The 24,201-nt window shown below is 42.7% G+C and overlaps 1 protein-coding gene across 1 annotated transcript in view; it reads right to left on the bottom strand.

The window, feature by feature from the left end:
- Window positions 1–24,201, bottom strand: part of LOC115110847 (phospholipid-transporting ATPase IA-like) — a 108,607-nt gene that overhangs the window by 27,295 nt on the left and 57,111 nt on the right. Inside the window, exons 11-13 of the mRNA XM_029636776.2 lie at window positions 12,324–12,398; window positions 6,398–6,520; window positions 433–511 (exon numbers count right to left, since the gene is read on the bottom strand). Of these exons, the coding sequence (XP_029492636.2) occupies window positions 433–511; window positions 6,398–6,520; window positions 12,324–12,398 (277 nt within the window). The remainder of the gene's footprint in view (window positions 1–432; window positions 512–6,397; window positions 6,521–12,323; window positions 12,399–24,201) is intronic.

Genomic DNA, 24,201 nt, shown 5'->3' with positions numbered 1-24,201 from the left:
GATTTCCTTCTATGAACTGTAACTCAGTAAAATCTTTGAAGATTCAGCTGTGGGACGATTATTTTCTTCAGAGGATGGTTAGAGGCAAGAACATAATTACAAATCATTTGTAGACTGCAAATTGACCGCAATAATTCCAAACAGATGTAATATTTGACTAAAACACAATAATTTCAAACCTTGCTTACATTTGTATATGATCACTTACAGTAGTATGTCTCTCTATTATGCCTGGGAATACTTTGGAACAGATTTCCCAAAAATCACTTCAAGCTGATTTGCTTATTTTATTTAAAAATCATTTGGTCCACGGGCTACCAGTTGGGGAACCCTGCCATATACTGTAGCAAATAGGGTGCCGTTTGAGACACACCCTTAAAAGACAGATGAGTCTCTGGCAGGTTAGGGTTAGAGTCTCTGTGAGGTGCTTACCATGCTGGAAGGCTAGGAGGGGGACCCAGAAAAGGATGACAGAGTGGAAGAGGCCGTTCAGACAATGGGCCCAGAAGACCTGCAAAGGAGGGGGGAGAGAGGGATGGAGAAGGGAGGGGGTTGGGTGTGTTGGTGGGTTCCAGGGTGAAAGAAGGAGAGAAAAAGCATGAGAAACCCGGTTGCTGACTGAACTTGCCTAGCGACCCCTGACCTGGGCTCTTTGTCCTGGCTCAGCACACGGCTAAGTGGAGGTTTTGTAGGGCCTCCTGTCTGAATGGCCACCCCGCTGACAGACACTTTGTATATCCTCCTGTGTGTTGGTGTAGTACTGGAGGAGAGAGGGTGCAGGGATGTGTGTAGGTTTGTGTGTGTGTGTGTGTGTGTGTGTGTGTGTGTGTGTGTGTGTGTGTGTGTGTGTGTGTGTGTGTGTGTGTGTGTGTGTGTGTGTGTGTGTGAGCATGAAAGTCGGGTGGGCTATGTTAGTGTGATGGTTTGTGGTGGGGGGAAGTTTTCCTTTCCCCCTCCTTTCCTGTAGACTTCCTCATCAATTTCAAAAGTCTTTCATATGTGAATTTAAGATGGCACAAAAATAAATGAAGAGCAGAAAGCAGAAATCAATCTAAAAACACAGAGAAGTTTGAAGTGGATTAACTTGTTTTTACGGTAATTCATAAGAAGCTGGAAAAGTAAGAAAACAGTAGTGTGTGTGTGTGTATATGCGTTGTGCGTTTCCACACAGGCGACTCTACAGTATGTGTGCGTTGTTGTGTGTGGACCTTGGATGAGACATTTAAATCAATAGTCCTTTTTCCAAAAACACTGTTTCAAATGTACATTATGCACAGATGTCACCAAACACAACACTAAAGGATGATGCAGCATGAAATGGCCGTGTAATCAACCCTGCCAAAACAAAACTGAATTCATGCCCCCTTGTTCCCCTACCCTGCTCCAATCACTGCTCTGTTATTCCTAAAAGTTTTAAATAGATTTTTTTTAAACAGCAAGGAGCACATTCTGAGTAAAATAAAATAAAATCACTTTACTCTCTCAAGATTTTTACTTTTTAATACATTTCTGGCAGGATACAAGACCAATTTAATGGCACACTTCCGTAAAAAGCACTCTTGTCAACCTCATAAAATTGGTCGATGAAAACACAATTTCTTATTTAAGACAAATTATAAAACCGACCGGCATATTGAGGTTGCGTTTTTGCCAAGGCAGCAGCTACTCTTCCTGGGATCCAGCAAAATCAGCAATTATACATTTTAAAAACATTACAATACCTTCATAACAGATTTCACAACATATTAAGTGTGTGCCCTCAGGCCTCTACTCTACTACCACATATCTATAACACAAAATCCATGCGTACATGTGTGCATAGTGCATATGTTATTCTGTTCCATAAGGTGTATTTTGATCTGTTTTTTAAATCTATTTTTAATGCTGGCATGAGTTACTTGATGTGGAATAGAGTTCCATGTAGTCATGGCACTATGTAGTACTGTGTGCCTCCCATAGTCTGTTCTGGACTTGGGGACTGTGAAGAGACCTCTTGTGGCATGTCTTTTGGGGTATGCATGGGTGTCGGAGCTGTGTGCCAGTAGTTCAAATTGACAGCTCGGTGCATTAACATGTCAATACCTCTCATAAATACACGCAGTGATGAAGTTATTCTCTCCTCCACTTTGAGCCAGGAGAGATTGACAATGTTAGCTCTCTGTGTACATCCAAGGCCAGCCGTGCTGCCCTGTTCTGAGCCAATTACAATTCCCTATTTGTGGCAATTACAATTACAATTCCCACAAAGTCCCTCTTTGTGTCACCTGACCACACGACTGAACTGTAATCCAGGTGCGACAAAACTAGGGCCTGTAGGACCTGCTTTGTTTATAGTGCTGTTAGAAATGCAGAGTAACACTTTATTATAGACCGAGTTCTCCCCATTCTAGCTACTGTATCAATATGTTTTGACCATGACAGTTTATAATCCAGGGATATTTCAAGCAGTTTAGTCTCCTCAACTTGCTCAATTTCCACATTATTCATTACAATATTTAGTTGAGGTTTAGGGTTTAGTGAATGATTTGTCCCAAATACAATGCTTTTAGTTTTTGAAATATTTAGGACTAACTTATTCCTTGCAACCCATTCTGTAACTAACTGCAACTCTTTAAGTGTTGCTGTCATTTCAGTCGCTGTGGTAGCTGACGTGTATAGTGTTTTACTCAAAGCCAGTGGCATGTCGTTAGTAAAGATTGAAAAAAGTAAGGGGCCTAGGACAGCTGCCCTGAGGAATTCCTGATTCTACCTGGATTTTGTTGGCGGCTTCCATTTGTTGGAGGCTTCCATTAAAGAACACCCTCTGTGTTCTGTTAGACAGGTAGCTCTTTAACCATAATATAGCAGGGGGTGTAAAGCCATAAAACATATGTTTTTCCAGCAACAGACTATGATCAATAATGTCAAAAGCCGCACTGAAGTCTAACAAAACAGCCCCCATCAACTTCTCTCATCAACGTCTGGTTGCTCGTCATTACACACCACGGACCAACAAATATTCTTCACATCAACAACATAGCAATCATTACAAAACGTATTGTACGTATTATACACAATATTATGCCCAGCATTTGAAACTTTGATATGGCTAGTATATTGTGATAACTACATCCGATGGATGTACCCCCCCCCCCATCTCCGTGGTTCAATGTGTTATAGATTATCTTCCAATGCTACAATTACACATTTAAACCCAATTAGCCTCAACTGGAAAGGAGCCTACAACTTTCCCCTCTGTCCCTGTCTCCACCACCCCTACCCCACCTCACATCACCCTCCTCACTCTGCCCCAACCCAACCCAGTGTGGAACAACAACCCCACCTCACATAACCCTCCTCACTCTGCCCCAACACAACCCAGTGTGGAACAACAACCCCACCTCACATCACCCTCCTCACTCTGCCCCAACACAACCCAGTGTGGAACAATAACCCCACCTCCCATCACCCTCCTCACTCTGCCCCAACACAACCCAGTGTGGAACAATAACCCCACCTCACATCACCGTCCTCATTTTGCCCCAACACAACCCAGTGTGGAACAATAACCCCACCTCACGTCACCCTCCTTACTCTGCCCCAACACAACCCAGTGTGGAACAATAACCCCACCTCACATCACCCTCCTCACTCTGCCCCAACACAACCCAGTGTGGAACAATAACCCCACCTCACATCACCCTCCTCACTCTGCCCCAACACAACACGGTGTGGAACAATAACCCCACCTCACGTCACCGTCCTCACTCTGCCCCAACACAACACGGTGTGGAACAATAACCCCACCTCACATCACCCTCCTCACTCTGCCCCAACACAACACGGTGTGGAACAATAACCCCACCTCACATCAACGTCCTCACTCTGCCCCAACACAACACGGTGTGGAACAATAACCCCACCTCACGTCACCGTCCTCACTCTGCCCCAACACAACACGGTGTGGAACAATAACCCCACCTCACGTCACCGTCCTCACTCTGCCCCAACACAACACGGTGTGGAACAATAACCCCACCTCACATCACCCTCCTCACTCTGCCCCAACACAACCCAGTGTGGAACAATAACCCCACCTCCCATCACCCTCCTCACTCTGCCCCAACACAACACAGTGTGGAACAATAACCCCACCTCACATCACCCTCCTCACTCTGCCCCAACACAACACAGTGTGGAACAATAACCCCACCTCACATCACCCTCCTCACTCTGCCCCAACACAACCCAGTGTGGAACAATAACCCCACCTCACGTCACCGTCCTCACTCTGCCCCAACACAACACAGTGTGGAACAATAACCCCACCTCACGTCACCCTCCTCACTCTGCCCCAACACAGCACAGTGTGGAACAATAACCCCACCTCACGTCACCCTCCTCACTCTGCCCCAACACAACACGGTGTGGAACAATAACCCCACCTCACATCACCCTCCTCACTCTGCCCCAACACAACACGGTGTGGAACAATAACCCCACCTCACATCACCCTCCTCACTTTGCCCCAACACAACCCAGTGTGGAACAACAACCCCACCTCACATCACCGTCCTCACTCTGCCCCAACACAACACCGTGTGGAACAATAAGCCTTTATAAATGCCCAGCACCCTAATGAATGCTAATTAAATCAATAAATGTTCATAATCATTTGTCATAGTGAAGCCTCACTCCCCTCCCCCCACCGCTGTATCCCGGCAGGTTGCTAAGAACTTTGGCATGAATGCCGGCCCGTCCATGTCCGTGCCCTGGCTAAAAGATTCGGGCCCATTGTGCGGCACCTAATTGCTTAAAAAAGCATGAAAGGATGTCGTTTATATCGGGCCAAATATTTCCTGTCCTTCCTCTTTAATGCTGTTGCGCAAAGCGAGGGACGAGAGGAGGGAGTGGGGGAGGAGTAAATGGAGGGAAATGGTGAGGCGGTGTAATTACTGGGGGCCACATCGGGGGACTGAGGTTTGTTAGAGTGACTTAAGTGTCAGGAAAATGCAATTAAAAATGAAAGGGGACACAGTGGTGCAGGCGGCGACGCCTGAAATATTTCACACCCTCCCCTGGCCCTCTCTCTCTTACCTCCTAATTCGCTCAGACAGTATCTGTCGTGTACAAAAGAGACAGGCGTGCAGATAGAAAGGGGTTTCGGGCAAATTCCTGCTGGATTTTTGCACCTTGCCTCGGGCCATGCGGCATGGACATTTTTCAGAGGGAAAGCGTGGACAGGCCAGTGAAAACACCACGGTGACCTGGACAAGTCATTGTTACTGGGCTTTAGCAAGGGGTCAAACGAAAATGGAGGAAAACCAATTTGAATCAACAAGTCAGTCTTGATTTGCAGGGCAACTTGAAACCACAAAACTGAGACTGCGGCCTGCCTTGCACAATGTCTCCCTGCTATTCCCTGGAGGGTCATATAACACTTGGCCATATGGAGCCCGTCTCTCACCCAAACAGAAATAAAAGCTGTGAGGGGGACATGCCGGCTGAGGTCCAAGGGTCAACTCTAACTGTGAGGTGACTGACCTCATGCAGACTAACTCTCTGGGGAGAGACCAGTAGACTGGGGTTATCTTATTTACAGTACTTAGGCTAAGCCAGCCCGACCAGGCAGAAGGCCTCCAGTTGAAACAGCCCCTTGCTTAAAAAACAATCATAATTTTCCACAGTTTATGCCATCACATCCTCCTCTCTCCCTTTAACCTCCACCCCTCTCTATGGCCCGCTATCTCCCCACTCCCCCTGTCGCCCCTGACCTCCATGGCCATTCGGGCTTTAATCTGTCTCCATGCGGCACTAACCGGGTCTCCACGCCTGTAAAGTAAGGGGGCTAGGTGTGCCGTGGATGGGGGGGTTAAAGGCCGTAGAAGGGGGGCAGGCATGGAGAAGGGGAGACATCTTTGTTAACAGACAGCAGGGGAAAGCTAACGGACAACCCCCCCAATAGACAGAGAGACAGGCAGGCAGACACCCTCTGACCACTGAACCTGGTAAGACTGGTGATCATTATGTGGAGAGACCCCACGTGTAAGACACAGACCAATTGGGACAGACGAGCAGATTCATTCTCTGTCATTAGACTGACCTAAAATCAGTTTGGAGCATTTCGGAGCTTATCAGGTCTCCATTGTGTGTAAAGGATGTCAATTTGGAGACAGAACAGAGGTTAGAAGAAAAAGAAAACGCTTGGTTGATTGCAGTCTTATATCTCCCTTTTTGTTTGTGATAAGTAAACTTTAGTAAACCTATTTAAGCTTAGAAAATACTTAATACTTAAGAGTTTACTACACCATGAATGGAAATGTGGCCCAGACAAACAACTTGAGGGGTAAAAGTGGAATGACAGAAAATGAAGGAATCGTTGAGACAATGTTCCTCTAACGTTCAGACACAGACCTACCTTGGTGTTGAAACCCATGGCATTCTGGGAGGTTTTGTAGAGTTCCGGGTACTTCAACATGTTCTCTGTCCTGCATGAGCGTTCAAATATTCCCAGAGTGAGAGGAGGCAGAGCGGTGAAAATCTAAACACACAAACACACATGCCAAATGAAACCACACTGTTTTGCATTGTTCAACATGTCCCATCACAAAACCCAGAAGTGAGGATAAAGTTAGTAAACTCAAAAGCCCAGTAGACTCAGCAAAGACGCTATCAGATACAATGTTGGATGGGGAAATAGTCTTATCTTTCCTCAGTGAGTAACCTAATGAAAGCCAGGCTTTTCATAATCACAAGGACATTCAAGACATAATTGATTCCATTACTGCATTAGTGAAAACACGGACACTAATGATGTCCTATTCAGCTATGTATTTGCCCCCTTTCTGATTTTCTACATTTTTGAATATTTTGGACACTGAATTTGATCAGATCTTAAACCAAAACATAATATTAGATAAACACAAATAAAACAATATGTTGATTTTCATTTATTTAATAAGCATAGTTATGCGACACCCAATGCCTCTGTGTGAAAAAGTTATTGTCCCCTTTACACTCAACAACTGGTTGTGCCGCCTTTATCTGCAGTGACTGCATCCAAACGCTTCCTGTAGTCGTTGATCAGTCTCACATCGCTGTGGAAGAATGTTGGCCCACTCTTCCATGTAGAACTGCTTTAACTCAGCAACATTTGTGGGTTTTCGAGCATGAACGGATCGTTTCAGGTCCGGCCACAACATCTCAATTCGGGATTAGGTCTGGACTTTGACTAGGCCATTCCAGAACTTTAAATGTGCTGCTTTTCAGCCATTCTGATGTAGACTTTATTGTGTGTTTAGGATCATTGTCCTGCTGCATGACACAGCTGCGCTTCAGCTCACGGATGGATGACCTGACATTCTCCTTTAGAATTCTCTGATACAGAGCACAACCAGATAAAGACGGCACAACCAGTTATTGAGTGTAAGGGGGAATTACTTTTCAACAGAGGGGCATTGGGTGTTGCATAACTTTGTTAATTAAATCAATTAAATAAGTATCAACATTTTGTGTTTGTTTCCTCAGGTTCCCTTTATCTAATATTAGGTTATGGTTGAAGATTTGATAACATTCTGCGTCAGAAATATGCAACAAAAAAAGAGAATCAGAAAGGGGCAAATACTTTTTCACAGCACTGTGTACAGTGCATTCGGAAAGTATTCGAATCCCTTGGCTTTTTCCATATTTTGTTATGTTACAGCCTTATTCTAAAATGGATTACTTATTTTTTTCCTTCATCAATCTACACTCTACACACCATTCCCCATAATGACAAAGCAAAAACAGGTTTTTAGAAAAAAAAAAAAGTAGTCAGACCCATTGCTATCAGACTCAAATTTGAGCTCAGGTGCATCCTGTTTCCAGTGATAATCCTTGAGATGTTTCAACAACTTGATTGTAAATGATTTGGAAAGGCACACACCTGTCTCTATAAGGTCCCACAGTTTACAGTGCATGTCAGAGAAAAAACCAAGCCATGAGGTCAGAGGAATTGTCCGAAGAGCTCAGAGACAGGATTGTGTTGAGGCACAGATCTGGGGAAGGGTACCCAAAAATGTCTGCAGCATTGAAGGTCCCCAAGAACACAGTGGCCTCCATCATTATTAAATGGAAGAAGTTTGGAACCACCAAGACTTTTCCTAGAGCTAGCCGTCCGGTCAAACTGAGCAATCGGGGGAGAAGGGCCTTGGTCTGGGAGGTGACAAAGAACCCGGTGGTCACTCTGACAGAGCTCCAGAGTTCCTCTGTGGAGATGGGAGAACCTTCCAGAAGGACCACTATTTCTGCAGCACTCCACCAATCAGGCCTTCATGGTAGAGTGGCCAGACGGAAGCCACTCCTCAGTAAAAGACACATGCCAGCCTGCTTGAAGTTCGCCAAAAGAAACCTAAAGGACTCTCAGACCATGAGAAACAAGATTCTCCGGTCTGATGAAACCAAGATCGACTCTTTGGCCTGAATGCCAAGCGTCACATCTGGAGGAAACCTCCCTACGGTGAAGCATGGTGGTGGCAGCATCATGCTGTGGGGATGTTTTTCAGCTGCAGGGACTGGGAGACTAGTCAGGATAAAGATGAATGGATCAAAGTACAGAGAGACCCTTGATGAAAACCTGCTCCAGAGTGCTCAGCACCTCAAACTGGGGTGAAGGTTAACCTTCCAACAGGACCCTAAGCACACAACGACCCTAAGCACACAGCCAAGACAACGCAGGAGTGGCTTCGGGACAAGTCTGTGAATGTCCTTGAGTGGCCCTGCCAGAGCCCGGAGTTGAATCTGATCCAACGTCTCTGGAGAGACCTGAAAATTGCAGTGCAGCGATGCTACCCATCCATCCTGACAGAGCTTGAGAGGATTTACAGAGAAGAATGGGAGAAACTCCCTAAATACAATTGTGCCAAGCTTGTAGCGTCCTACCCAAGAAAACGCAACACTGTCAAAGGTACTTCAACAAAGTACTGAGTAAAGGGTCTGAAAACTTATGTCGATGTGATATTACAGTTTTTTTATTTTGTATAAATTTGCAAACATTTAAAAAAAAAACTGTTTTTTCTTTGTCATCATGGGGTATTGTGTGTAGAACAGTTTAAATTATTTTAGAATAAGGCTGTGACGTAACAAAATGTGAGAAAAGTCTGGAAAGAAACAGTTTGCTTACTATGGGACAAACAATACCAAGAAAAGGATCAACAATAAGATACAATTCATCCTGTCCATTAGCAAATTATTTATACACTAGATGTTAAAGCCACCACGCCTCCATCTTGGCACTCCCTCACCATTGTAATACATATTTTGGAAGCTATATTACAGACGCCTTAATGCATACTCTGAAATAATATTATGGTGATCTAAACATATAAATTAAATATATATATAAAAACATTTTCCTTCAAAACATTTGTTTTTAAAGATTACTAATGTTACTGTCCCACCACAACAACAAAAATACTTAAATAGATGTAATTGAAATAATGTAGAATTCCATTCATTCCTATGGAGGTCTACTCCTACTTTGGAGTGCCAAAATGGCCAATCAGTGGCTTCAAAGCCTCTCCATATACAGTGGGGCAAAAAAGTATTTAGTCAGCCACCAATTGTGCAAGTCCTCCCACTTAAAAAGATGAGAGAGGCCTGTAATTTTCATCATAGGTATTTGGTCAAAAAAAAAAGTTTCTCAATACTTTGTTTTATACCCTTTGTTGGCCCTAAATGTTTTCTGTAAGTCTTCACAATGTTTTCACACATTGTTGCTGGTATTTTGGCCCATTCCTCCATGCAGATCTCCTCTAGAGCAATGATGTTTTGGGGCTGTTGCTGGGCAACACAGACTTTCAACTCCCTCCAAAGATTTTCTATGGGGTTGAGATCTGGAGACTGGCTAGGCCACTCCAGGACCTTGAAATGCTTCTTACGAAGCCACTCCTTCGTTGCCCGGGCGGTGTGTTTGGGATCATTGTCATGCTGAAAGACCCAGCCACATTTCATCTTCAATGCCCTTGCTGATGGAAGGAGGTTTTCACTCAAAATCTCACGATACATGGCCCCATTCATTCTTTCCTTTACACGGATCAGTCGTCCTGGTCCCTTTGCAGAAAAACAGCCCCAAAGCATGATGTTTCCACCCCCATGCTTCACAGTAGGCATGGTGTTCTTTGGATGCAACTCAGCATTCTCTGTCCTCCAAACACTACGAGTTGAGTTTTTACCAAAAAGTTATATTTTGGTTTCATCTGACCATATGACATTCTCCCAATCTTCTTCTGGATCATCCAAATGCTCTCTAGCAAACTTCAGACGGGCCTGGACATGTACCGGCTTAAGCAGGGGGACACGTCTGGCACTGCAGGATTTGAGTCCCTGGCGGCGTAGTGTGTTACTGATGGTAGGCTTTGTTACTTTGGTCCCAGTTCTCTGCTGGTCATTCACTAGGTCCCCCCGTGTGGTTCTGGGATTTTTGCTCACCGTTCTTGTGATCGTTTTGACCCCAAGGGCTGAGATCTTGCGTGGAGCCCCAGATCGAGGGAGATTATCAGTGGTCTTGTATGTCTTCCATTTCCTAATAATTGCTCAAACCAAGCTGCTTACCTATTGCAGATTCAGTCTTCCCAGCCTGGTGCAGGTCTACAATTTTGTTTCTGGTGTCCTTTGACAGCTCTTTGGTCTTGGCCATAGCGGAGTTTGGAGTGTGACTGTTTGAGGTTGTGTACAGGTGTCTTTTATACTGATAACAAGTTCAAACAGGTGCCATTAATACAGGTAATGAGTGGAGGACAGAGGAAGCGCTTAAAGAAGAAGTCTGTGAGAGCCAGAAATCTTGCTTGTTTGTAGGTGACCAAATACTTATTTTCCACCATAATTTGCAAATTAATTAATTAAAAATCCTACAATGGGATTTTCTGGATTTTTTTCCTCATTTTGTCTGTCATAGTTGAAGTGTACCTATGATGAAAATTACAGGCCTCTCTCATCTTTTTCAGTGGGAGAACTTGCACAATTGGTGGCTGACTAAATACCTTTTTGCCCCACTGTACATCATTGTCCATTAGATAGTTCATGGCCAGTTCATCCCACATTTGTGAACATTGTAAACTGTTTGTTGTTTTGTAACCAGTGAACACAGCCTAATGAAAACAAAAAAACAAACATTTGTGCTTAACTTTTGCATTGATTGCCATATGCTGAAGTTAATGACTTGCCCTGATTCTATTGAATGGAGGCTGTTGAGCGTGTAGCACGTTTGGAGTTTTATTTTGATTCGACACACTCCATTCATATGCAAAAGCCATCTCAGACAAACATCTGCGACGCCCTTGACTAGTTAGCAGGTATGTTCGCAGAGCTAGTGTAACGTCTATGTGGTGTTGTAATGTTTCACTCTGCAGCAGCTGCTGAGAGAGAGAAGAGAGAGAAGAATGAGAGAACAGAGTGGGGACTCTGCGGGTCAGTGGTGTGAGTTCCCCATTGGCCCATCTGCAGGCTCCAGACTGCAGGCTGGGGCTGGTGGGATGCAGGAGGACATGCTCCACTGCATCGTTTCTCATTCAGGGTGCTGAGCATTGCCATTGAGGGGCGGATTCGGCCCAATGCCTCCAACAGACTACCACAGAGCCGGTGGAATTTCCCTGCATTTTAGATAAAGTGAAAGAATAGCCCACCACCCCATACACTGTGGTTGCTTTAAAAAAACAGCCAGAGTGGTGACTAATGTTCTAATTTCTTGGTCGACGATGAAATCACTTCCTTTAAGCGTTCCGTCAACGGTGTGCGGGCACTTCTCTCCTCTCACTTCCCTCACTCGCTTTTGTTTATGGATTTGGGGTATATCTTTAATAAAAGGTGTAAAACTACACGTCAACTCGTTGAAACCCAAACAATGTACTATTCACATTTTTCATTGCAGTGTTAAAATACACATTCTTTCCACCCGTTCACTCATTTCATTTGACAGACAAGAAACATAGGTTCATTATATCCAAAACCAAACCCTGTGGGACATCAGTTGCCCAGAGCTGGTTGTGTGCTGTTCTATTCAACCTGTTCCTTTATCATTCACAAATGACCACCTTTGCTAACTACACTCTTTGGGGGCATGCGAGGCTGTTGTTCTTTCCACAGTCAGTACATAGTTTGGGGCACGAGGGGAATATGGACTTAACAGCAGGTCATAAATATATGGGAAATGTCTCAGGATATGATGATATGGTCATGCAGTAAGGGGAACACGTCTGGGGTGCCACAGCAAATCTGTTTTCTTGCCAGAGAGCAACAGAGGAGGATAATTATAAAACAGGCTCTTTCACAGTAATGGAGAGAGGAGAGTAAATCAGATGAACACTCACCACATTGTACAGGCCGATGCACCAGCGTTCAAACAGAATCTGACCAGAGAATCCGTTGACAAAGGCAAACCAGATCTGAAGGAAACAAAAGAGCAGAGAAAAGAAGACATTTGGTCTCGTCCCCTTCCCGTTTGGATGCATGTTTTTCCATCACTTGACATTAAGCAATATGCCCTTTACTGCACTCTTAGAAAAAAGGGATAGGGTTCTACCAAGAACTTTGATCTGAATACAAGAGTTCTTCTTAATGGCTTGAATCCCGCTAACGGGATCGAAATGACAACAGCCAGTGAAAGTGCAGGGCACCAAATTCAAAACAACAGAAATCTCATAATTAAAATTCCTCAAACATAGAAGTATTTTACACCATTTTAAAGATACATTTGTTGTTAATCCCACCACAGTGTCCGACTTCAAAAAGGCTTTAGGACGAAAGCACACCAAACGATTATGTTAGGTCAGCACCCAGTCACAGAAAAACACATCCATTTTTCCAGCCAAAGAGAGTCACAAAAAGCACAAATAGAGATAAAACGAATCACTAACCTTTGATGATCTTCATCAGATGACTCATAGGACTTCATGTTACACATGTTACACAATACATATATGTTTTGTTCGATAAAGTTCATATTTATATACAAAAATCTGAGTTTACATTGGAGCGTTATGTTTAGTAGTTCCAAAACATCTGGTGATTTTGCAGAGAGCCACATCAATTTACAGAAATACTCATAATAAACATTAATAAAAGATACAACTATTATGCATGGAATTATAGATTCACTTCTCCTTAATGCAACTGCTGTGTCAGATTTCAAAAAAGCTTTACCGAAAAAGCACACCATGTAATAATCTGAGTACAGTGCTCAGACACAAAAACAAGCCATACAGATAACCGTCATGTTGTGGAGTCAACAAAAGTCAGAAATAACATTGTAAATATTCCCTTACATTTGATGATCTTATTCAGAATGCACTCCCAGGAATCCCAGTTCCACAATAAATGTTTGATTTGTTCGATAAAGTCCATCATTTATGTCCAAATACCTCCTTTTTGTTAGTGCGTTTAGCACAGTAATCCAAATTCATGACGCACAAGCCAGACGAAAAGTCAAAAAGTTCCGTTACGGTCCATAGAAACATGTCAAACGAAGTATAGAATCAATCTTAAGGATGTTTTTAATATGAATCTTCAATAATGTTCCAACTGGAGAATTCCTTTGTCTGTAGAATTGCAATGGAACGCAAGCTAACTCTCACGTGAACGTGCGTGGTCATCTCATGCCACTCTGGCAGAGTCCTGACTCATTCAGCTCCCATTCCCCCCTCCCTCACAGTAGAAGCATCAAACAAGGTTCTAAAGACTGTTGACATCTAGTGGAAGCCTTAGGAAGTGCAATATGACCCCATAGACACTGTGTATTCGATAGGCAATAAGTTAAAAAACTACATACCTCCGATTTTCCACTTCCTGGTTGGATTTTTTCTCAGGTTTTTGCCTGCCATATGAGTTCTGTTATACTCACAGACATCATTCAAACAGTTTTAGAAACTTCAGTGTTTTCTATCCAAATCTACTAATAATATGCATATATTAGCAACTGGGCCTGAGTAGCAGACAGTTTACTTTGGGCACCTTATTCATCGAAGCTACTCAATACTGCCCCCAGCCATAACAAGTTTTAACATCCCCAAAAACATTTTTGGAAGAAAGGGTTCTTTGATGATTCTTTGGAAGGCAAGAAGGATTATTTAGAAGGCAAGAAGGGTTCTATCTTCATAGAGCCATATTTCCCAGCATGCTCAACTGCAGGGTGATTTTCATAATTGTTTGTTTTAATATCTGTTTTTGCATGTACATTTATTGGTTGATTAATGTTATGCTACACAAAGATAAATAACAAACTAATCCATTCTGTTAGTATTTATACTCATTGGACCCGATACTGGGATGGTTGTTCCAGTTTACCTGATGTGGCCTGTAAAACAGGATTTATCTAACACCACTGTGTTAGGGTATAACTAGGCCCTAAAAGAAAGGCCTTATGATATAAGTAATTATTGTCATAAATAACATAATTTTAAATGCTAATAAGGTTGGTGGAACCATTGATAGATCGTTCTAGGAGGAACCCTCCAAAGATGAAATGGTTCTCGGTAGAACCCTTCATAGAGGGTTCTAGCAAGAACCTTGAGATTATAAATGGTTCTTGGTAGAACCCTTTATAGAGGGTTCTAGGCAGAACCCTTCATATAGGGTTCTAGATAGAACCATACACAGAGGGTTCTATGAAGAACCCACCAAAATGGGTTGCCCTAAGGAGACAAAACAAAGAACCCTATATGCTTCTATTTAGCATATTTTTTTCTGAGAGGGTTGGGATGTAACGATTCACCAATACGCATCAGTCCCGGTTCAAATGTTTAAGATACAAGTGCAGACGAGTGCATCGGTCTACAAGACTCCAAACTGGTCAAAATGTAGCATGCATTGGCCAGGAAATCGAGTCAAATGTTACGAACCACTGGTTCACAGATTTTTTTGCTCAAATTACTTCTACCTCTCACCCTTTGTGACAACTTCGTCCTCTCCTTCAGTGTCGAACTAAGCATGTAATTGTTGTGTTGACAGTAATTGATCTACAACAGTGGAGGCTCCACAGAGGAGGAAGGGGAGGACCATCCTCCTCATTGAGTTTCATAAAAATATTGAAACATTGAAAAAGTTATCCTTTTTAGATAAAACTATACTAAATATATTCACGTCACCAAATAATTTATTAAAACATAGTTTTGCAATGAAGGTCTACAGTAGCCTCAACATCATTCTGTAGGGTCGGCAGCGTAGCCTAGTGGTTAGAGTGTTGGACTAGTAACCGGAAGGTTGCGAGTTCAAACCCCCGAGCTGACAAGGTACAAATCTGTCGTTCTGCCCCTGAACAGGCAGTTAACCCACTGTTCCCAGGCCGTCATTGAAAATAAGAATGTGTTCTTAACTGACTTGCCTGGTTAAATAAAGGTAAAAAAAAAAAGAAAAAAAAAAGGACAATGTTGTAGCAGGAGGACAGCTAGTTTCCGTCCTCTGGGTAAATTGACTTCAATTTAAAACCTAGGAGGCTCGTGGTTCTCACCCCCTTCCATAGACTTACACAGTAATCATGACAACTACCAGAGAATGTCCTCCAACCTATCAGCGCTCTTGCAGCATGAACTGACATGTTGTCCACCCAATCAGATAATTAATCTAGCACCGAAAGCATAAACTACAGCTTATGATTTCGCTTATGGTGAATTATGATTTAGCTTACTTGACTTATTTAGCTTATCGTCTTTCTTTCAAAGAGAGAGAAAGACAATAGTTGAACTTCTTCAAAAATGAAGGAGAAGACAGAGAGAGCGAGAGATATTATAGAGTACCAGTCAAAAGTTTGGACATACCTACTCATTCCAGGTTTTTCTTCATTTTAATATTTTCTACATTGTAGAATAATAGTGAAGACATCAAAACTATGAAATAACACATATGGAATCATGTAGTAACCAAACAAGTGTTAAATACATCAAAATATATTTTATATTTGAGATTCTTCAAAGCAGCCACTTTTTGCTTTGATGACAGCTTGGCACACTCTTGGCATTCTCTCAACCAGCTTCATGAGTTAGTCACCTGGAATCAATATACCTGCTACACTACAGGAATGTTTTGCTAGCACAGACTGGAATATGTTCCGGGATTTATCCAATGGCATTGAGGAGTATACCACCTCAATCACCAGCTTCATCAACAAGTCCATCGACGACGTTGTGCCCACAGCGACCGTACGTACATACACCAACCAGAAGCCATGGATGACAGGCAACATCTGCACCGAGCTAAAGGCTAGAGCTGCCGCTTTCACGAAGCAGGACACTAATCCGGACACTTATAAGAAATAGCATTATGTCCTCAGACGAACCATCAAACAGGCAAAGCGTCAATAGAGGACTAAAATTGAATCCTAGTACACCGCCACTGATGCTCGTCGGATGTGGCAGGGCTTGAAAACTATTAAGGACTACAAAGGACTAAGGTCACTGGCTGCAAGCTGCCAGTGACGCGAGCCTACCAGTCGAGCTAAATGCCTTTTATGCTCACTTCAAGGCAAGCAACACTGAAGCATGCATGAGAGCATCAGTTGTTCTGGACGACTGCATGATCACGGTCTAAATGCTTCACAGAGTTCAAGTAACAGATACATCTCAACATCAACTGTTCAGAGGAGACTGCGTGAATCAGGCCTTCATAGTCAAATTGCTGCAAAGAAAGCACTACTAAAGGACAACAATAATAAGAAGAGACTTGCTTGGGCCAAGAAACACGAGCAACAGACATGAGTTCAGTGAAAAACATTTTTTTTTGAGAGACACAGAGTAGGTGAACAGATGATCTCTGCATGTGTGGTTCCCACTGTGAAGCATGAAGGAGGAGGTGTGCTGGTGCTTTGCTGGTGACACTGTCAGTGATTTATTTAGAATTCAAGACACACTTAACCAGCATGGCTACTCAGCGATACGCCATCCCATCTGGTTGTGGAACTATATTTTGTTTTCAACAGGACAAGGCTGTGTAAAGGCTATTTGACCAAGAAGGATATGTCATTCTTAGATATACAGGGCAAAGTTGATAATTTCATAACAAGGACAGCGATCACTTTTGCTACCCACACTGCATGGTCCAAGTTGGTCAAAACTTCCAAATGGTCTTTACATTTTTCCATGCATGCATGCACGAGACACACACACAGAAGCTAGCTTAAACAGAACCAGCTCAGAGGCCCAGCTCATGAGCTGCATCAGCAGCCGATTTCAGTTTAGAATAGAAAATGAATGTGTTTATGCAACAAATGTTAGTGCAGTGTATCGCATCGATTTGTTCCTCTAATCAAACCAAATAATTTCAAACTAAAACGTATTGTTTCTGTATCGTATCACAGCCCATGGACTAGATATGTATTGAATCGTTACTAAAGGAAAAAATGGAAGAAAAATGTTCCAGGCAACGTAAAAAGAGATAAAACGAGTGGGAAATTGAATCTTGTTTTTTTAAAGTTCTGAACTGTGCTCAACACATCATTAGTCTCTGAAAGTGCAGCGTTTCAAACTTTCGGGGGATGAGGACGGGAGACAATTACAGAGGTGGACTGAATTAGTGGGGACGAGTGTGAAAGTCTCAGAGATATCATCTCCACAGTGTAATATTTCCAATGGATTTAGCCCAGCACTACATCTGAACATATGTCAAATGCCCGCCGTTTCCCTCCTTGATCCAGCCAGTGACATCCAAGTGACAGCCAAGGTTAGTGATGAGGCAGGAGCCATGGGTGTGGGAGAGACTGGCTGGATAAAGACAGCCTTGGATCTGCTTGCCGATGAAGGAGAGGGGAAGGTAACGATACCATGTATCTAAACCATATGCTGGGGTAGATACAGCTGATCACTTGATATCTTGATTAGTCAGACTTGGATACAGCTTCACCTGTCAGGCAAGAAACAGACACCACTTTGGAAAACAGTGAAGTGTAGATTTAGCTGGATGATCTCTGTAATTGCAAACAAAGGTTTCTGTACCAAATATTAAGTTCTGCTTTTCTGATGTATCAAATACTTATGTCATGCAATAAAATGCAAATGAATTACTTAAAAATCATACAATGTGATTTTCGGGATTTTTGTTTTAGATTCCGTCCCTCACAGTTGATGTGTACCTATGTTAAAAATTACAGACCTCTACATGCTTTGTAAGTTGGAAAACCTGCAAAATCGTCAGTGTATCAAATACTTGTTCTCCCCACTGTATTTGGAGAAAGTTAAATCCAACAACAAAAGACTATACTTTCTTTTCAAATCCTCATACTTATCCCTCAGACCTTAGCTCATCAGGTATAAAACTGTATTATTAATCACATCACCATCTCAGATCATAGTTCGGTATCCTTAAAACTAAGGTTAAAAGATGGACAACCTGATACATATAGGTGGAGGTTAAACGCTTCTCTTCTTGGAGAAACTTACAACGCTTTTGGAATTTAACTCAACAGAAGGTATCAGCTCAAACCTTTTATGGGAGAGCGCTAAAGGCTTATCTTAGGGGTCAAATCACAGTTTTTCATCTATGCTCAAAAAAGTATGTATACAAAAACAAGAGAAGATGGAGAGAGAAATGTCCTAATTAGAAGAAAGTCATAAGAAACAAGGGGATGGGGACACCAATTCAGTTGGCTGCAGCGAAAGGGGAGCTTAATATGCCTCTTACTTATAAAGCTGAGGGTTCTATACGATTTGCCTGGAATAAATACTATAGTCAGGGAGACAAACCAGGGAAACTTCTTGCACTGCAACTTAAAAAGCATGCAGCGGAACGATGTATTCCAAATATCAGAACTGTGCAGGGCAAAGTTACTTCTTGTCCCAAATAAATAAATAAGAGACATTTGCTGAGTACTACGAGATCCTAAATAAGAAACCTAAAGATGTTTCTTCTCAGGAGGATATTCTCACACATTTGAAGCTGCCAGAACTATCGTGTGAAGATACTGACTCCGAGATAGAAGCAGCCATCAGAAGCATGCAAAATGGGAAGAGTCCGGGTCCCGATGGGTCACACCCTCATCTGTTTCACCAGTCTTTGCTCCTGGCTGTTTTTCGTTCCTGCTGGCCCTGACCCTGCCTGCCATTTCTGTACCACCCTGAATTATTGACCTCTGCCTGCCCTGACCATGAGACTGCCTGCCGCTCTATACCTTTTGGACTTGGATCTATCTGGATTACTGACCTCTGCCTGCCCTTGACCTGTCGTTTTGCCTGCCCTCTGTTCTAGTAATAAACTTTTGTTACTTCGACACTGTCTGCATCTGGGTCTTCCCTGAAACGTGATGCCACCTGTGAGTTCTATAAAACTTTCAGTAAAGAACTAATACAGCTGATCAGAGGGGTTCTTCATGAGGTTATAGAGCGCAATAAATACCCAGATACTTCATGTGAAGCAACTAGGGTTGCTCATTTTGGGAAATATTCAGAGGTGGAAACTTTGTGGGAATTAACGGGAATATATGGGAATTTACAGAAATATATGCAAATTCATATTAATACCGTTTAAATGTAGATGTTTTTTGCATTGGATATATTTACCATATCATACGGAGACAGAAACATAAACGTTTTATTACATAAGTAGACATTATTGCAAATAATTAAATCCTTTCAATAGAAAAAAAACCCAACAACAATTTAGTTACGAATTGAACTTTAATAAAATGAGTTGACTCTTCACATGGGATGATTTCACCGCCTTTCCTTCCAGTTCTCTGCTGCCAATGACTGGAACGAATTGCAAAAATCACTGAAGTTGGAGACACATCTCCCTCACTAACTTTAAGCGTCAGCTGTCAGAGCAGCTTAACAATCGCTGCATTTTTAAATTGTGACTCTAAAATAATTGCGGATCCTAATCAAACTGGGGTCATTAAAGGACATCACTCAACATCGAATATAAGATGACTTCTGAATAATATCAATTACTCTAAGACCCAACTCAAACAAACAGTTATATTATCTCTCGATGCTGAAAAGGTATTTGACCGCGTTGACTGGGTCTTCCTTTAAGCAACGTTGAAGATGTTTGGTTTTGGGGAGTGCTTTTTGAAATGGATAGAGTTGATATGTTCAAGTCTAAAATCATCTGTTAGAACGAATGGGAGTATGTCTCATTCCTTTTCACTACAACAAGGAAATCGTCAAGGAGATTGTCTCTCGCTACAGTTATTTGTCCTTAGTATAGAACCTCTGACGGGAGGTATTCGAAGTGCCATAAACATTCATGGTCTGCAGGTGGGGCCAAATGAACACAAGATATCTCTATATGCAGACAATGTCATCCTGAACATAAGGCTGAGACAATGATTCCAAATATATTCAAATTACTAGGTGAGTATGGTGCTACGTTAGGCTATACAATTTACGTTGGTAAAACTATTGCAATGATGACATTTGGTGATGCACCCTCAAGTATCAAAGACAACTATGCATTTAAGTGGACTGATACAAGCACTTGGGTGATAATATTACATCAGACTATGAGAAACTATATGCTTTGAACTACCCCCCTGTGATTAGTCAAATCACTGAAGTTCTAGACTGTTGGATGACCCTCCCTATATCTCTAGCAGGTCAGTTTGCTTCAGTGAAAATTAATGTCTTACCAAGACTGTTTTCAATGCTTCCTGTTTAAAACATCCTGCGAAAACCTTTACCTGCCTAAATGCAGCAATAGGCACATTTTTATGGCAAAATAAGAAGGCTCATATTAGTTATAAAAAACTACAGCTGTTCAAAGAATTGGGTGGGCTTGGCCTCCATAACCTTAAATCATATTACTGGGCAGCGCAACTTAATCACATAGCATCATGGATTCAACAACCGAAGGATGTGTCATGGCTTGAAATTGAGAGTCAATGTTACGAATCCCTTTTGGCCCGACAGTCTAGGGGGGATGGTAATGAGACCCGTAACATAACTCATGCAAATTATTATTGTGACAAAGTAAAAGTGTGCACGAAATAACCACGACAACAGAAATCTACCGTCAAACTCTAGGTTTATTTATAAACACACGGTAATGGGGGGAGCAGGAAAAGGGGCTGAGCTGGACCCAAGGAAAGAAACAATAAGTATTCAAAAACACCCCTAAGCTAGACTAGCCTACTTTAACAACAGCTAACTAACTAACCAAAAATACAGTGGGTGGTCCGCCCAGTTCTAACTAGTGTATTTAACAAAGTTCACCTACGGGTAGTGTATGCCCATGGGCGACTTGTCTTGGTTTCCCCCTTTTCCCACCAGCAACAAACAAACACCATAACCAAAAACAATACTCACAGGTGATGACAAAGTGCTATGGAGGTGCTTAAACAAAAGAGAGGTTAAGACACAAAGCGAGAGTGAAACACAGAGACCTACAGACATGGCATTTACAGAGAGATTGAGCTAGAGATTGAGCTAGAGATTGCTATAGAACAAACAAATGATGGGGTTTTTAAACCATGGGGAAGGAACTGTGATAGGGTAGGAAATAGGAGGAGGTGTGTCTTCTGATTGATGATTGATTGTTGACTGATTGGGGAGTGATGGTTTTCACCTGTGAGGGGAGAAGAAGAGAAAAGAAACACACACAGGATACACACACACACAGGATAACTGTATCCGTAACACTCCCACCCTTAAAAGAGCAACCCTAGGGGTTGCGAATACAGTATTTCAATGAATACTCACAACAAAGCAACAACCTTGCAAAACATACAGAAATCATTTTCACACACGAGACAAAGCATCCACTCTGTCCCACTTATTTTCTTTTCAATTAAATAAGGACCCGAGAAACGAGCTGACAGTGAAGATCCTGGAACAGGTAATAACACCAGTACTTGGTCACCTGGCTGTAGTGGACGAGAAACAGCCGCTTTATCATAGTGTCTTTTCATGCTCCTCTGTGAGGAAGACAGAGCTTCCTTTGCGAGAGCACAAGCTTGGTGTAGGCGCTCACGAAAGCGACTAACGTAGTCCAACACATTCTCATCTCTGGTACACAACTCTTGGGACAAGAACTGTTCTTTAAGGACTTTCATTGGTCCTCTCACTGTGTGAACAAACACCAGTTCAGCCAGGCTGAAACCTAGGGACTCCTGCACAGTTTCACGAGCAGCAAACAAAACTAGAGGAACTCCCTCATCCCAATCTTTCTCAGATTCCAAACAATATTTACGTAGCATAGACTTCAGTGTCTGATGCCATCTTTCAAGTGCACCCTGAGACTCTGGGTGATAGGCGCTTGACACACGGTGCGTAATTGACAAGGATTTTAACACCTGCTTGAAGAGCTTGGATAGGAAATTGGTACCTTGATCGCTTTGTACCACCCTAGGTAACCCGAATGTCGTGAAGAATTTTATTAAGGCTTTACTCACTACCGGGGCTGTAATCCTTCTCAGAGGAATGGCCTCGGGGTATCTTGTAGCCATACACATTATCGTTAACAAAAACTGGTTACCCGATTTTGTCTTCGGTAACGGTCCGACACAATCAACCACCACATGCTCGAATGGTTCACCTATGACAGGTATGGGACAAAGAGGAGCGGGAGGAATAACCTGATTTGGTTTTCCTGTTATCTGACATGTGTGGCATGTCCGACAGAACTGAGCCACATCTTGTTTTAAACCCGGCCAAAAGAAATGTTGAAGGATCCGATCATAAGTTTTTGTGATTCCTAAATGACCAGACCACTGGTGATCATGAGCAAGGGATAACACATTTTGTCGAAAGGCTGTAGGAATCACTATTTGGTAAACAGCATTCCAATCTCCATCCGCGTCAACATGGGATTTCCATTTACGCATGAGGAGATTACCATCAATGAAGTAAGCCACGTTCTTCTTCTTCACATCTTCCAATGAGACAACACTAGAAAAACATTTAGCAAGCTTGTTGTCAACCTTTTGGTTAGCAATCAGCTGCTCACGAGTGACTGGTAACTGTATTGCATCAGCAATAAGTTCAACGTTCTTTGATTCTTTCCTGGGCTGTTTGTCAGAGGTGATCAGCTTCTCAGAGGTATCACACAATCCATCTTCTTGATCAACCTCTTTGAACAGAACAGTGTTCGACAAATCTATCACGTCACCCTCTTGTAGTGCCTGAGCACGAGTGACAGCACAAGCGGGAACACATGTGGATAACTCTGTGCCAGCTCATTCGAGAGAGAGTGGTCACTTTTATCCAATACTTCCAATACGGGTACTACCTTTCCTCCGGCAATATCGTTACCCATTATAAAGGTCACACCTTTCACTGGCAACATAGGACATACCCCCACTCTGAATATTCCACTGATTAACTCAGAGTGTACTTTCACAAAGTGCAATGGCACTGGGACAAAACCCATTTCAATACCCTGCACTAACACACTGGAACCACAGTATGTATCGTCAGTTAAGGGCAACACATCAGACAATATAAACGACTGCGCCGCACCAGTATCTCTAAGGATTTTAACCGGTCGTTGAGACGCTTCGTCATTCGTTAGGGACACAAACCCCTTGAAAATGAATGGTTCATAACTGCGGTCGGGGACTGAGACTTTCAAACTACAGTTACCCTGAGGCACCTGTTTTGTTGCAGACCTCACAACCGTACGAATTAGAGCAACACCTGTTGGTGGCTTGGCACGAAGAGGCATCCCTTGTTTGCGTTTAAGCAGGAAGCAATCATTAATCATATGTCCTACTTTATGACAATAGAAACAGGGACGCTCATTCTTCTGGCGTGCTTGATATACTACTGCTGGCCGACTAGGGCTAAAGGTAGGAAACTCAGTGGCTCTACTCTCAGTTTGAGCCGAAAAAACACTCTTGTGCGTCAACACAAACTCGTCTGCCAACACAGACGCTTCTGCCAGGGAGGATACTTTCTGTTCGTTTAGGTAAACTACAATGCGTTCGGGCAAGCAATTTTTAAACTCTTCCAACAAGATTAACTCCCGGAGAGAGTTGAAATCAGTTACCTTACTAGCAGCATGCCATTTATCAAACAGATTTCCCTTGTCTCTAGCAAATTCCACATAAGTCTTACTAGAAGACTTTCTATGAGACCTAAATCTCTGTCGGTATGCCTCAGGCACAAGCTCATAGGCACGAAGAACAGTAGCTTTGACCACTTCGTAATTCAAACTGTCCTCCAGAGGTAACGCTGACAAAACCTCTTGGGCTTTACCAGTTAATTTACACTGAAGTAATAGGCACCATACCTCCTCAGGCCATTTCAATGCTACGGCTATACGCTCAAA

Source organism: Oncorhynchus nerka, linkage group LG26 (genome assembly GCF_034236695.1).
Source record: "Oncorhynchus nerka isolate Pitt River linkage group LG26, Oner_Uvic_2.0, whole genome shotgun sequence".
NCBI classification, from domain to species: domain Eukaryota; kingdom Metazoa; phylum Chordata; class Actinopteri; order Salmoniformes; family Salmonidae; genus Oncorhynchus; species Oncorhynchus nerka.
The sequence above is the reverse complement of the archived record's forward strand: the minus strand, read 5'-3'. Positions and strand labels throughout refer to the sequence as shown.